Source organism: Diachasmimorpha longicaudata, chromosome 7 (genome assembly GCF_034640455.1).
Source record: "Diachasmimorpha longicaudata isolate KC_UGA_2023 chromosome 7, iyDiaLong2, whole genome shotgun sequence".
NCBI lineage: Eukaryota > Metazoa > Arthropoda > Insecta > Hymenoptera > Braconidae > Diachasmimorpha > Diachasmimorpha longicaudata.
In genome coordinates, this window is record NC_087231.1 from 7,391,321 (window position 1) to 7,406,865 (window position 15,545).

The 15,545-nt window shown below is 38.0% G+C and overlaps 1 protein-coding gene across 9 annotated transcripts in view; it reads left to right on the forward strand.

Annotated features, from left to right (window-relative positions):
* The window catches only part of Siz (schizo), a 41,990-nt gene extending 26,496 nt beyond the window's left edge, over positions 1 to 15,494 (forward strand). For 4 of the 9 annotated variants that reach the window (XM_064124709.1, XM_064124715.1, XM_064124718.1 and 1 more), the window contains exons 2-5: positions 9,844 to 10,176; positions 10,299 to 10,848; positions 11,181 to 12,906; positions 13,326 to 15,494. In XM_064124709.1, the coding sequence (XP_063980779.1) occupies positions 9,844 to 10,176; positions 10,299 to 10,848; positions 11,181 to 12,906; positions 13,326 to 13,597 (2,881 nt within the window). In that variant the 3' untranslated portion in view covers positions 13,598 to 15,494. Of the gene's footprint in view, positions 1 to 2; positions 1,878 to 9,843; positions 10,177 to 10,298; positions 10,849 to 11,180; positions 12,907 to 13,325 lie in introns of those variants that run through there. The other 5 variants (XM_064124714.1, XM_064124711.1, XM_064124713.1 and 2 more) reach the window with 3 other exon arrangements.
* The last annotated feature ends 51 nt before the right edge of the window (positions 15,495 to 15,545 follow it).

Sequence of the window (15,545 nt, forward strand, 5' to 3'; positions counted from 1 at the left end):
TCCATTCCATTTTTCACTAGTATTTCGACATATTTCCTATAAGGATTTCTCACGGTTGCTTGTGTTTCGTGCGAGGAAGTGTAGTAACAAGAATAAAAAATTCAGTGACGTAAAATAAATATGAAAAATGGGTTTTTTTGAGGGAAAATAAATTTTGAAATTCTTCTTTATGATAGATTCTATTCTTAAATAGATCTTTAAATGGATTCAATGAAGGAAATAGTATTTTGGAAAGCTGAAACAATTGTTTTGGAAACCGATTCAGTACTCGTTACTATTCACTGACATTAATCGGTACGTGTGACCTCGATATATCGTGGATTAAAGAAGAACAAACGGTATTGAATGTTATTCAGTCTAGAAATGCAGTGCTGACATGGAAAAATCACTTGGCATCGAATTCTACAGTTTATTATCGAGTTAAAAAATATAGATTCCGGGCAAGACATTTTTTTTTTAATTCTGCACCCTTCCTTATCATTAATATATATTTTTTTCTTCAGAGCTATATTTTAAATCCCCAAACAATCACAAGACACAGGAAGTAAACCGTATTTGTTCCTTTTTCACGTCAAGAACAATCTCCACAATTGAGCGCCAGACGTCTATACTTTTCAATCCAATAGTGTTATTTAAAATAATGATAATGATAGTTTGCGTGCTGGTTTCGTCGTTCGTCACGAGTGCAGTACCTGGTAACCGATCGTAAAAGTCCACATAACGTTGATGGCCTGATAAGAGGTGCTGTATCGAATAGGAGAGTCTTGCGAGACATCGAAAAATCTTCGAGCCATAATTCCGTCAACGAGGTCTCGACGCTAGTCGCGATATTCAATTCGGGGATAAATAGACGTCAGACTGATGTGTTGATTATGAATTCGCGCCACTTACGTATTTCCACTGACGTCTCCACTGACATTCCTACGTTGATCAGCCATACTGGTCTTGATTGCCCATCATTAGAAAGTCTTAACGCCCCATTTAATTAAGAATCGATTTGTAGAAAGTGACGGGACCAATCAGACCTTCCTGCTTCGTGGAAAAATCGTGTTAAAGGAGAGTGTTTCACTAAATTTCTCATTTTTTTTTATCGGCACGTAGGACTTTGAGTTCTATAATAGAATCAGTCGATGATTGAAGGTCTCTTTCGGAAAAGGTCATGGCGCGGGCTCTTTGCCGTATTAACCTCCTTATCGCAATTACCATCACTTCATTTGAACTATTTCTTAGAACGAAGGTCATCGAATTATCAGACACTGTGAGGAAGAAATTGGAATCTTCGTAGTTAAAAAAAAAACGTTGTTACAAAGTAAAAAATTGGAGAATTGTTCGGCTGATCGTTACGCTGTTGAACAATGCCGAGCAAATAATTCACCAAAATTAGTCATCCAATTTAAGTAGGGGCTTTTAGCCAGTGAATTAATGGGGGGAATTTTCCAAACATTCTTCAGGTCCGATGGATACAGTACTGTATCTATAAAATTCAGGATTCACGAGGAAAACCCACCGTAATCAATCAACTAAAACTCCACAATCAATCGAAAATATCGATACGGAATGAGTCGAGAAAGCGTTGGATAAAAAAATTCCAAAAAAACATTAAACAATTAGTGGTGAGTGTTGTGTGTCACGGGAGACAAATAAGAAAGTGAAATCATGTTCAGTGTGACAATGGTGGAGCCACGAGAAAGGCTAGTTGCGTGTACATCTCAAACGCACCATCAGAATAATTGTCATCGCCATCACTATCACCACGTTGTCAAGACAACTAGAATACATCAGAGCTCAAGGAGTAACAGAGTTGTAACTGTGCAGGAGAAAGTGATAAGATCACGTCTGCAGCTTGGATATTCAACACCAACAAGCTTCATTAATCGGTATATATTTTCCACATAAATTAATGACACCGTACCCATACATTAATCACACAATTAGTCAACATTATTGTCCTCGAATATTCACGAGTCATCGCTCCCACCCAAAAATACTGTTACGTCATTGTCAACATGGTAAAACACTTGTCGGTATTCTTGTGAAAAGGCGATGTTGCATGGATAATACAAATTTACTCGGTGTGGGATGTTACGCAGGTTGTTCTCCGTGATTCGGCATGTCTTCTGCACGTTTCATGCCAACGTTTAGGTATGGTAATAGACAGAATGAGAAAATACAACGGACGCCGGAGATTTACGCAATTCTTCGTAAACTTTGACTCATTTTATTACCATAAATGCATATTTTAATTGCTGCGCGGTTATTCTTGAAACTTTAAGAGAATTCTTTTTCTCAAACAAGCCTTCCTTGAACCAAAAAAATTGCAAACTACAAATTATGAAAGATCCTAGGATCGAAAGGATGTGCTGCAACACTTTACCCTGGTACTCCCAAAATTCTTAATTCTCTAATCAAGTAAGCACTGTCATTTCGACAAATACGTCTTCGTTATTCAGGCTCTTTCTCATTTTACGCAAATCATGGAATCCATAAAAGTTGATTATTAAATAACATAATGACACTGGGGACTTTCGAATTCTAATGAAACTATTTCCTTTCTGGTATTGAGTAATTTTTAATGGCAATTTTTTTGGCTCCAACAATATCAATTTAAAAACTCGCTCAGCCCTGAGATTAAACCCGTTGATATTTCAGTGGACGATAAAAATGTGTAATCTATTTCTATTGACTTTCATTGAGCAAAGTTCGCACATCTGAGCTACAATTACTCATGAGTATAAGTGACAATCCATTGCTAATGAAGAAGCCATCATCACATTTTGATTGCATAACATCTCAAAGTTTTTTCCAGTTTGTTATTTTCACTCCTTTGTCTCTGCATTTGAATTCAGATCAGTGTTTCCATTGAAAAATGGGAAAATAAAGGAGTGAAGGGGGTTTGGTGCTTCCGTGTAGGAATATTTACTGGCGTTCGTGTTTCCGGAGTTTTGAATTTTCGAATAGAGAGGGACAATGGACTCCCTGGTGAATGTAAATTATCCACTTTTGTGTACTTCTCTCATCTTTTCATATGAAGTCTCTTAATTTGTGTGGAAACCATTGAGAGGACAAGAGCAACCAGTACCAAGAATTCGTCGCATTTTTTCTAGAAACTGTTTTTTTACTGTAATCGACAGATGGTCACGACCTCACGAACTTTTACCCATCTCAGGAGAAAAAATAACCTCGGGGCTATAGTCTTGCCTTCCTCAGGGTCTGGCCATTACGTAGATGAAGCTAAGTGGTGTTTGTGGGCGTAATTAGCGGAGTCGATTGAGTATTATTCGTGTCAATTAGTGGTGAACATGGGGCCTGTTTACACCAAGATTCAATTGAGATGATTTTTTTTTTTCAAGGATAATTATAATACGGCAGTTGTGGTTTTGATGTGAATCTGTGGGGATTTATAACTTGAATACTAACGAGGAACACGAAGATATGTGTTGCAGTACTGTGATTTTTCTCATTTTTTCTCTGCCACAAAAATTGGAGACTCTGAATTCGTTGGAGTGGGCCAGCCTTTTGTTTAATAGTTTGAAGGTAGAGGTATATATAGAATATCGAGTATTTTATTGCAGACGGCTCTTCTTTTATTCAATACGTCTGGTATTCCAATTGAATGCGCCCCAGTAATTCACAAACTGAATATAAAGAGGCCGCCAGTTGGCTGCCAAGGTCTTACTCTCAGTACATTCAATTGAACTATTTCTATGTGTATAAAAAGCAACTAAACGTAGTTAATCAAAAATGAAAATTTTCAGATGTGCCCTAGAATTTAGTCTGTCCGCAACTTCCGTTTATTTCCACCGGATGCTGAATAATCTCCCACATGCGTTTGTTTGTATCGTATTACTCTCTACCAATGACAATTTTACATTTTATATCCCCGGTGAATTGATCCTTTCCTGTATCGGCATAACAAAGAGTACATATTTCGTTATTACTTTTTTTATATTCAATATTATGAATGCAGTTTATGCAATAACGGAAGCACTTTGTTCCGAGTTTAATTTCGTTTAAAAATTGTTACATTTTTTCATTGAAATAACTCTTTCAACTTCTCGTTGACCCTAGCCTCGTGCATATTCATCTGATATTGGTGACGCTGTGATAAAAGAGTCCACCAAATCACATTGAAAATTGATTCATGAACTAATGACCGGAATTCACCGTAAGCTTTTTTAGTCGGGAACTGACAACCAGGTTCATTCATCGATCCAAGTTTTCTTCAACGTCTACCACAAATATGTAATTTATTCTGATGGAATTACCTCGCTCATATGTTTCTACTTGTCAGATGTGACCTTTACATTGACTGGAAAAATCCGAATTATAAATAACTCTCAATTTTAAAAAATCTACTTCAAAGAAGATCTGCCTTAGTAGTCGATATTATCGGACCAAATGATACGATTGGGTGTGTCACATCTAATTTTGAAGCTTCAGAAAAATTTTTGCACAGAGGACAAAGAGGCAAATCAATTTTATTATGTTCTTCGCTCCAGCCGAGGAATAATGAAGTAGTTAACTCTAACCGAGCTGATGGCCTAATTGAATGACACGTCGAGTATGTCATGCAGAGTGATGAAAAAAATCTGACCCTCGAATCACACCCGTCATTTCAAACGACCCGAAACAAATGTGTCTCTGCTAATTAAGACTATTTCTCTGAGTTTTGTATTGGCCCTGGGGCTCCCGGTGATTCTCACTCTGTCTACACCCACACAAATGCCGGTGAATCGAGAGCCGCCAGACCGTTATCTCGGAGTATTGTTACATTTAATTCACCACCATTTTCGGTGTACATATGCATAATGCTGTGTACTTGGTAACGGGAAGAGTGAATTAAACTGCACTGTACGTATTGCGTGCTTCAACTGGACTGTGATCATTGAATTTTACTGGTGTCTTATAGGAGTTAGGGAATTGGAGCATTTCACACTTAATTCACAACTAGCATATGCATTGGAAGTTCATACTGCACTGTATCACGCCATGTACAGCAAATAAAATTAATTTGAGGAAGGTAATGATTGAGATTTTTCGAAGAACTAATTGAATTTGGAGTGTTGATTTATTTAGATAGAAAATGAATATTTATAGATTTATTTTATGCGTTTAAAGGAAGCTCGGATAATTACAGTAGAAGTCGCCTATCGGTGGAGGTGAGCAGGTTGTACCAATGATGAATCCAGAGTCCAGATGAATTGGCGAAATTAAGTCTTCTTTTACACATAATTATCGACAATAATACATGTTGTTCTTCCTGATATTTATCGTATTTTGATTGAAATTTATGTCTCTGGAGGTCCGCTGGTCGCACAAATGATGATTCCAGAGTCTAGATGTGCTGGGAAAATTGAGTTCTCATTTGTATGCTATGTACAATATAGTTATGTACAATATTGGATTGCCACGTTGTGGATGTACTCAGTGCAGTGAAATTGAGTCTTCGAATGAGTCGACAAGTGTTGAATGAGTTACTGGTTATAAGTGTTGCAAGTACCTAAAATTTGACGTGCGAACGCGATTTGAAGATGTGAAAGGAATTAGGGAGTGAAAATAATTGTATATTTTTTGTATTTTTGTTTCTTTTGGCGTTGTTGTATATTTATTTAAAAGCTCTGGGCTTAATACGTTAAAAAGGTACCATTTTGGATGAAAATTGAATGAAATGACGGTCAATGCCCTACGTGATTAATAAAAGTTGGAGTAATTTCCAAGGGATTTTCCCCTCGGTTTACATCTGGTGCCTCGAAATGGAGTCCATTTGTAAATGTTGTTGTCTAAATTTCTGTTGTCGTAATACCCACAAGGGGAGAAAATTCCACAAATATACATGTCAGGAACATACAAGAAAGGAAAACTTTATCAATGAGTATTCTGCATTCGTACGCTGAGAGAAAAATGTAGGAAAATGGAAGAATTATTTTTGACTCACACCCTCAGTCTTTTTCAATAATGTCAAGGGAATAATCTATTGACACGGAATACGCCCTGCTTCGATAACTCATTCTCAGAGCCTCCACTATGCACCTCATGGTTCAATTCAATAAAATATTTGGCCCTAGCGATCTCAACTCCCATATTATCAGCTAAAGGATTGTGTCTGTTACGGTTTCCACGGCGCGTGTCCAAGTGGTGAACGATATCCCTTCAACAGAGCCCATAGTGTGTCTGAGAGCTCTGGTTACTGTCTCAAACTTGATGTTTCAAGACGTCCCCCAAGTAGCATCTCTACTCAACTTTTTTCCCCCTTTCTTCATTCACTTCCACTTCCGCCTCTTTCCTTTCTCCCAAATTGCTACCAGATTTCCGCTCTCTCCCCCGTGAATTTTTCCCCACTGTGTTTGTATTCATTCTCGTTAAAGTGGTATTCCTCCGGGCTTTCATTCGAATATTTATCACGGACGAACCCAGATTGTACCTCATGCAGTATTCCACGTCCCGTGAGCATTCACTAGGAAGCAGGTGTTCTCTCATTATGGGACACGTACATTCAGAGTTGTTTTTCTCTTATGTATTCATTTTTATCATTCTAATCATACTTGCGATTGATTGTTTTCCATGATAATTTTTAGTTTTTACTTATGAAAGAATTTTAAAACTTCGACGAAACTGTCTCTCCATGAAAGTTTTCAACAAGTTTATCGGAAATAGGGAATAATATTGTGTAAAAGTCTCAAGTTTCATTCAATCTATAATACGGTTCCCTTTTACTTATTAATAACCGGCTAAAGTAGTTGAAACAGAATATCACCGATATCATAACAGGTCAAGTGGAAAACTTTGGGTGCAAACAAGTTTCTCAATTGAATCAATGATTAAATTTATTGACTAGTCTTATCAGATTCCGTTATTGCGGTTGACCAGTATCAAAGTTCTCCCGGTTTACTTTTATTAACCGCAAAACGGAAGACTTTTTTTTTGTTCCCTCACTTCCTCGTTGTTCACCTTCCGGGAGGCATGACAATTTTCTTCACTGCAAAATACCAGCATCCAACAACTGTCGCAAACAACTTTTATTGACGTATTCTGTTATAAAAAAAAACATTTGAAAAAGCCGTAAAATATGAAATATGCGGTTGAAATGAGTCGAATCATGAGGGGGGAAAATTTCATCGTTGAAAAAGTGACGGGGCGCCAGGTGCACCCCGAGGAGGGCGAGGAGCCTGCTCGGGGAGCAGCACGAGTGCGTTGTGCGGTGAGGTGTATATGTGGAGCGTGCCACGAGGCCCTCATATCTGTTAACAGCAGACGTTCCAAACGGCAGATGTTTCTTCTTGGTGTCTTCAGCATTATGGGGAAAAGATAACCAGGGGGAACGAGGAAGGAAAGAAACATCAAGTCGTTTTCTTTGCCCTCTCGTGTTCTCTATCATCTGCCTCTGCAGCTCTCTATACAATAAAAAAAACTTTCTGAGAGAATGGACTGTGGAATTGGGCAGGTGGAAGTTTCAGGGATTTTGGGGACGGGGGACTTCTAAAATCACTGGGCTGGAGATTTTTATCTTCGGGGACGGGATATTTTGGGCCCATGAGCAAGTGATGCAGCAGTTTTAACTCTAAATTCATCATTCTATGAGGTACGATAATTAACTGCAACGAATTGCATTGGAAAACATTTCAAAGAACGAATTTTCCTATCGAGAGTTGCGCATAACAATAACAATTATTCGGAAAAAAGTAGTTCGATTATTGGAGAATCGCTGGGAAAACGATTGGAACGGTACCATTACCCACATGTTTACAGTCCCACACTTGAACTAATTAAAGTTACCGTCGCTTTTAGCTTCTTTTTATTCAATTGGTGGGCCACTTGCTCATCAGATATACCTGCTGGCACGTGTATTGTACTTCTGTTGAGTTTATAACGCGCAGACGTCCGAAGACCCACAATCTTGCTGCCGGGTTTTTTTTGTGTTCGGTTGAATTCACCTCCTCTTCGCATTTCCTTCTGCCCACCTTTACGGCAATTGGACTCCTGCCACTGAGACGCAAGAGGATTCTTTTAGGAAGCAGCTGCTCCCCTGAGCCCTTCAAATTCAGTCAACCACCAGCCACGGTATCCTCCGGACGCGTTCTCTCTGGCTGTTAAGTTATTCAGCTGTCTTGAAATATTCAGCATGAAATTTTTTGAAATTTAATTGTCTTTTGTATCGATCGATTCCTATCTAGATCCAGTGGATATTTTTGTATTGAGAATTCGTGTCAAGTGGGGGAGGATTCCACAGTTGTTAATTGTTGTTTAGAGATCATTCCGAAGAGCAAAGATGATTATCTGTATCTCAGGATTTTTAACGGGGTATGTTTTATTATTACGTTTTAAGAGTGAAATTCAATTTAAAGAAGTGAGTGAAACTGAGATAGCACGAATCACCCAGTAAATTCTACAATTTGTTGCGTAAAATTGACAGAATCGTCTAAGGACACCGCCGTAGGACAACTTCCGTAATTTTTCTCCAATTATTGAGGAATTTTACAACACAATATTCCGTAATTTATTTGGGATATTTCTCTCTTCGTGTAATTTTTGTTAGAATTTAACTAAAAAATTGCGATTGTGAGGGTCTTTTCATAAAAATTAGTCTCCACATGTCCTCAGCAAAATATAAACACCTCCCTATCTGGATGATGCTGTTTGGGGTGAATTATTCTGACTCATGCAATGATTCATTGCAAGCAGTAGCCTGTGGCTACACCTATTTCGACCACCTGGCGTGGCAACATTGTGTGTAACACGAACAAGTCGACATTTAATTGCCGAGCCCTTTCGAAAACCACCCATGATGCAGAACAATATATTGTACAACAATGCAACCACTCCAAGAATTGAGAACGAATTATGAAGTGAATCGAATAATTCGACATAATTGAAAAAAAAAAAGATTTTTTTTTCAATTACCATTTAGCCCTAGGGGGATTGATGATATTCAATGCATTTCCCCAATGATAATTTTGCATTATTATTTTCATATTGATTTTTCATTCAAGCGCAGTTCAACAGATCTGCCAGACGCATATGCATTACTGCCGGCAGAGCACCCCCACCTCCTTGTCACAGCTGGGAAAAATCTCTAGGCTATATATTGATGTATACAATACAAATAGGACCTGCCAGGAAATTATGTCTGATAATCACCGAGTTCAACCAACCTCACGGTCCGGATATTGAACGCCGTGCTAAATTCGTTTTCATATCACTACCAATCTTCTCATATTATTAATTAAACCAGCGCGCAATATACATAAAATTATCCACAACGAATCAGTGAGCGGAAATATTTTTTGAGAAATATATTCATTTATGATTAAAATATACCATTGCCCACATGTTTGTTGACACCTAGGAGATACAAAAATTGATGAAATCTTAATTTCAAAATTATATCAAAATTTAATTATGAAATATAATTTTGATTTTCCCATTATGGTCCCTCCAATTCCTTGATTACCATCTAGAAGAGGGAAACGAGAAATCAATCGATGTCACTTGACGTATAACTTGATGAAAGTCATCATTTTGACATTTGTATCGCCTCCACTCGTCTGATTATTATCTACGGTTGATGGAAAAATTTAATGGTTACCCGGGGATAATCTCGGATCTTGTCATGCCCTGGATTGACTTACGACTCAGTCGTAAGCATTTTTGTTGGGAAATTTCTGTCAACTTTACTTGACATTTATTCAAGATGGAAATTAATGAGAGATCACCGGCAGTATGCTAAAAAACAATTTCAAAATAGAAGATATCATGTGTATGGGATTGAGAATGCTCGTCTCTAGATCAAATGGCATTACGAAATTTTTTCTGTTGTAAAAAATAAATAATATTATATGATTGCAGTTTCCCCCAGAAGATGGACCGTCAGAACCACAACGTCAGCTTGGGTCAGAACCATGGAGGCAGTACACACGGGGTTTACTCATCTGGAAGTCAGACTTCTCTGTCAGCCTCCTACATAACAGGCCAGTCATATATACAGGGTCAAAATTATGCAGCATATCCACCGGCGCAGACAGTGCAAATTTACCCACACGCGTATAACCAACCACAGAGTTATGGCACAATGGTACAAGCTTACGGTGGACAACCCCAATCAGGTTACCAACAGGCACATCATAAAAAAGGAACAATTAGGAATGGGGATGTCCACAAGCGTTGTAGGCTTCAAACTGCGTAAGTATCAATTACTCGTTATTGCCTGAGGACATGAGCCCTTTTCAAGTCCTTCAACCATATTTATTCCATTCTAATTCATTGATTGGCTGTTAATTGACCTCTCATTTCGTCACACGCAGCAGCTACGAGCTCTCCCAGGATCTCCTTGACAAGCAGATCGAGATGCTCGAACGGAAGTACGGAGGTGTTAAAGCAAGAAATGCAGCGCTCACTATTCAACGTGCATTCAGAAGGTACACATTACTGAAGAAATTTGCTGCAATAACAGCAATGGCCAAAGCGGAAAAACGGTTAAGTAGAACGATCCAAGAGAGTGCTGACCGGCCGGGTGACCACGACAGGATGGTGTACCACAATCAAGTTTACATTCAACAATCACCGCAGTCAGCTAATCGGCCTATGCCCATAAGAAGTATGTCACTGAGAGAGAGAAGACATGTTGAAAATTCAGGAATGCCAAGGAGCCTGAGTGGCAGATGTGAGGTGCAAGTTATGGGCCATCAAGTTAATGCTGGACATCAACATCCAGGGTATAATCTACATCAGAGTGGGAGGCATACACCATCACTAACACCGAGCCCATGCGCTAGACATCAACCACCACCTAGTCCTTGCTGGGATACTAGTTCGCAAGAGAGTGGCTCAAGCATTCACTATTACAATCCTCAGGTATGATTACTGTACTGTTCATTGAAATTATCCGGAGAATTTATGAAAACAACTCATCTTTCTCAAGACGTTTATCACTTTCGTAGAGGAGAACATAAAATGAAATGAAATTAAAGGAGATTATGCTGTTTATGGGTAGAGCGAATAGTAAATAATTTTTTACTACTGTTGCAGAGAATGAATAACTTTCAAACAATTGTAATTTTAGATTTCATTTTAATTAAGTTTCCAAAAATAATCGGCGGACAATATACGAGAATACATAGGATCATTATCATCATCCTCTGTAAATATAATGCAGTTATAATAACGTTAATTAAACTAATTTTCAGGAAACTCTATGCGGACTTCGTCAAGAAACTCCACCTCGTGATCTCCACCGCACTCCCTGCACATCCCCTTCAACCCCTCACAATCTTCAAGCCCCGTTAACACACAGTTGGGGCAACAGTTCGCAATTAGGTTCCGGTGGGCGTTCACGGGGATCCACAAAGAAGGTGCCTCCCGAAGTACCTAAGAGAACGACATCAATAACCTCGAGATCGATGGAGCAACGCCACAATGGTCTGAGTAAAAGCGTTGAAAATGGAAGTTTGAGTTCTGTACAAAGTTCTGGTAGTGATTCGACCAATTGCGAGAGTTCAGAGGGTGACGTCCAGCGTGGTTCGCCAATCTGGAAGCATAAAGGGATCTCCAGTTCACCTGAACACCAGGAATGTCACACGACAGAAAACACAAGTTTAATCAATAGTGGAAAGGATCTGAGCAATTCCCACGCTGGATCTGGCTATCAATTACCCATGATCGATCATACGGAGACTATTCCGCAGACAAGTTACAAAGTCTCTGAAACGGTGCGAAAGCGCCAGTACCGTGTTGGTCTGAATTTATTCAATAAAAAACCCGAAAGAGGAATAACGTATCTCATAAGACGTGGATTTTTGGAAAACAGCCCTCAGGGAGTTGCCAGATTTCTCATCAGCAGAAAAGGCCTCTCAAAACAAATGATTGGGGAGTATCTTGGCAATCTCCAGAATACTTTCAACATGGCAGTCTTGGAGTGCTTCTCCCACGAATTAGATCTTGCTGGAATGCAGGTGGACGTGGCTTTGAGAAAATTCCAGGCATATTTTCGAATGCCAGGGGAAGCGCAGAAAATTGAACGTCTGATGGAAGTATTCAGTCAGCGATATTGTCACTGTAATCCCGACGTTGTTGCTAGGCTCAGATCACCAGACACTGTATTCGTATTAGCATTCGCCATTATCATGCTCAATACAGATCTTCACACACCAAATCTCAAGCCCGAGAGAAGAATGAGAGTCGAGGATTTCATTAAAAATTTGCGGGGCATTGACGATTGTGGGGATATTGATCGTGATATACTCATCGGAATTTACGAGAGGGTGAAGGCTAATGAGTTCAAACCGGGCTCCGATCATGTCACACAAGTTATGAAAGTCCAGGCTACTATTGTTGGAAAGAAACCGAATATGGCACTGTCGCACAGACGACTTGTTTGCTATTGCAGACTTTATGAAATACCGGATATTCATAAGAAGGAGAGACCAGGAGTGCATCAGCGCGAGGTCTTTCTTTTTAATGATCTTCTGGTTGTTACCAAGATTCTTAGCAAGAAGAAGAGCAGTGTTACGTATACCTTCAGGCAGAGTTTTCCCCTGTGTGGAATGGTTGTCACACTCTTTGATGTTCCACATTACCCATACGGTATCAGATTGTCTCAACGCGTCGATGGCAAAGTACTAGTCACATTCAATGCTCGAAATGAACATGATCGATGCAAATTCGCTGAGGACCTGCGAGAGTCCATAAGTGAAATGGATGAGATGGAAACTCTTCGCATTGAGACGGAATTGGAGAGACAGAAAAGTAGCAGGGGTGCTCGTGGAGGATCTGAGAATAGAGATTCAGGGGTAGCTGATGTTGAAGTGTGCCCGTGCCCTGGCCCTTGCTCTGAGAGAACAGAAGTCGCTGATTTGGATCCACAGCTAAAGAGATCTGCTCTTAGTAACTCTCTGCTCGATATTCACGAACAATGTGAGTATTTTTTTTCTTCAATTTTTTTTCTTTTATCTACTTTCAGTTGAATTGCGCTATTTTTCGCGAAAAAACAAACGAAATAAACAGCATCACTTTTTTTTTATTTAGACTTTTGACTCGTTTGAATTTCAATTTTTCTATTTTGAATGATAAAATCAGTTTTTCGTTTAATTTTAATTTTGTTGAAATAACAAAACACCCACTGACACCTTCTATTCTCGGCATGCAGAGTTTTAATTGCTTTGAAACATAAACCCTGTTGTTTCGTTTTAAATTGAAACGGAAAAAAACAAATTTTTTTTTATCTCTCCGCTGCAAATATTGTAATCAATTTTCAGTTTGATCATTGTGTTCTGGAATGTTCTGGTTACCCTGTGACTGCGAAAAAATACCAATTCATGATTATTAAATTTCAGTTGCTGGGGAAAAGCCACAGAGACGAGGAAGTGTTGGCTCACTGGACAGTGGTATGTCAATTTCATTTCAATCAACTTCAGCGAGTTCGATGAGCCAGGGAGTTAAGCATTCTGGACAAATTCATCCTGTACATCCAGGTGCTACGATCCCCGGTGGTGGTAAAGGAATCGTACAGCAGCCATCTTTTCTAGGAGGCCTATTCGCTAAACGTGAACGAAAATTATCCCAAACCGAGGAGTCAACACCGTACAGTCGTACCACCGAGGTCTAGAATTCTACGTACATCACTGAGAGAAACATCACACGACGGAGGATGATAAATTTATATTACGAGATTTATTCGGTAAGCTCTAAGACAGACATCCGCTATTCGTTTTTCTCAATTATTTTATATTGATCATGCGTTAATAACAAATAGGAGTGAAGCTAATTATTGTAATTGGGCAGGATCCGATTATGTAGGAGATAAATCTGCATTCCTTTCGTCTTTCTTTTTATTATTATTCTCTTTTCGCAGGCACGGTTATAGTATTTATTGGCCTAACTGGGGTCCGGCTCTTTTATAATGTTATTTATAAAGTAAAGTGAACAGGCAAATGAAGAAATTTCTAGTTATTCTTGATTGGTTTTGTAAATATTTTCATTCAGGGAGTAACTGATTTTATTTGTATTCATTGCAACCTAGATTTTATCTTCGGTAATGATGAATTTTTAATTGTAATCAATTGTACTGATGATGTAATCTCAGAGTATGGCCCATTAGAATTGTATTAAAATGAAAAAGCATTATGTAAATATACCTGAGTATTTGTAATACGAGGTAGTTAAAGTTGACCATTAAAACACGAGAGAAATTAACGTAGTTTAATGAAAATGAATAATTTATATAAATAATCATTGAAATGACGAGAAAATTTACATTTATGGAGAATATGAAGTAAACGGTTGGGATTTATTTGAAAAATATAAGCAATTGATGGTTTTTCATCGACTCAACGTCTCAAATGTCCCTAGAATAAATTTCAACCGTCCAAAACCTTGAACTCTAGTCTATCTTGTCAATATAGCCTCACATTTTGTTTTCTGTAGAATTTAAGTTTAAGAGTATCTTCTGTAAAATATTGAGAAAAATGCATAACTAAAAATATTGAAGGCATTCACGAGACTAAATTTCGTATCGCTTGTGTAAACTTTGTCTCAAACAAACTCAGTAATTAACAGATAATGATCGCGTCAACTTGTTGGAAATATTGGGAAGTGCATGGGGGAGGTTTGAAGTAGAAATTTTCCGCGGAATAATTATTACAATGCTGTGATAACATCGTGATTGAAGACTGATCGAAACACCACGGAGAGTCTAGATAGCACATGTTCTCATAGAAACTTTATGTTTAACACATATTCAAATTGATAAAAAAGAAACCTGAGTGTCAGAAATACTAGACTTTTAGACTCAAAAACATCGAATTTATCAATTAATCAGGAAAATCGATCGTGAATAATATCAACATATTGATACAGCTCACAATAATCCATTAACAATGTATGCATGATGAGGTTAACTCATGCAAAGAGACAATTTGACGCGATCGCCTAATAAATCCATCTAATCATTGTTTCCAAAATGTGTTTTGTGTTAATTCCAATGGAAAATTCATAATGGTAAACAATAATAATATTGTCAAATGAGAATAAAACAAATGTGTGTTCCAAGAGATAAACGACTTATCATACGTAAATATACATCACGTAAACTCTCGTTAAAGTCTGATATTATGAGACCTTATTTCAATAAAGTGAAATTCTGTCATATCATTGCGAAATACAAATTAACAATAATCTGAGCATTAATGATGAGAGTGATACATACATTGATGCTTGGTCAACCTGTCGCAATATCGATTTCAGCAATGAAAACGTGACAATATAACAGTAGAAAATAATCGAAATGGGATAAAAGATAAAAAAAAATGAATCTCGTGTATTATAGTTGAAATTGTACATATTATCGAATTGGAATAAATATTAAACTATGAATAATGAATTGCGCGAATGATAGTAGGTGGTTGTAAAATTCATAATCGTGATTTATTATTCGTTATATGTACTGTGTAACTCCTATTAATTTATGGAGATGAAGAAATAAAAGATAAACCCATAATTCACAACTGTCTTGTTTTTTTTACACCCTTTTAATTGACCAGCTTCTGATGACTTGG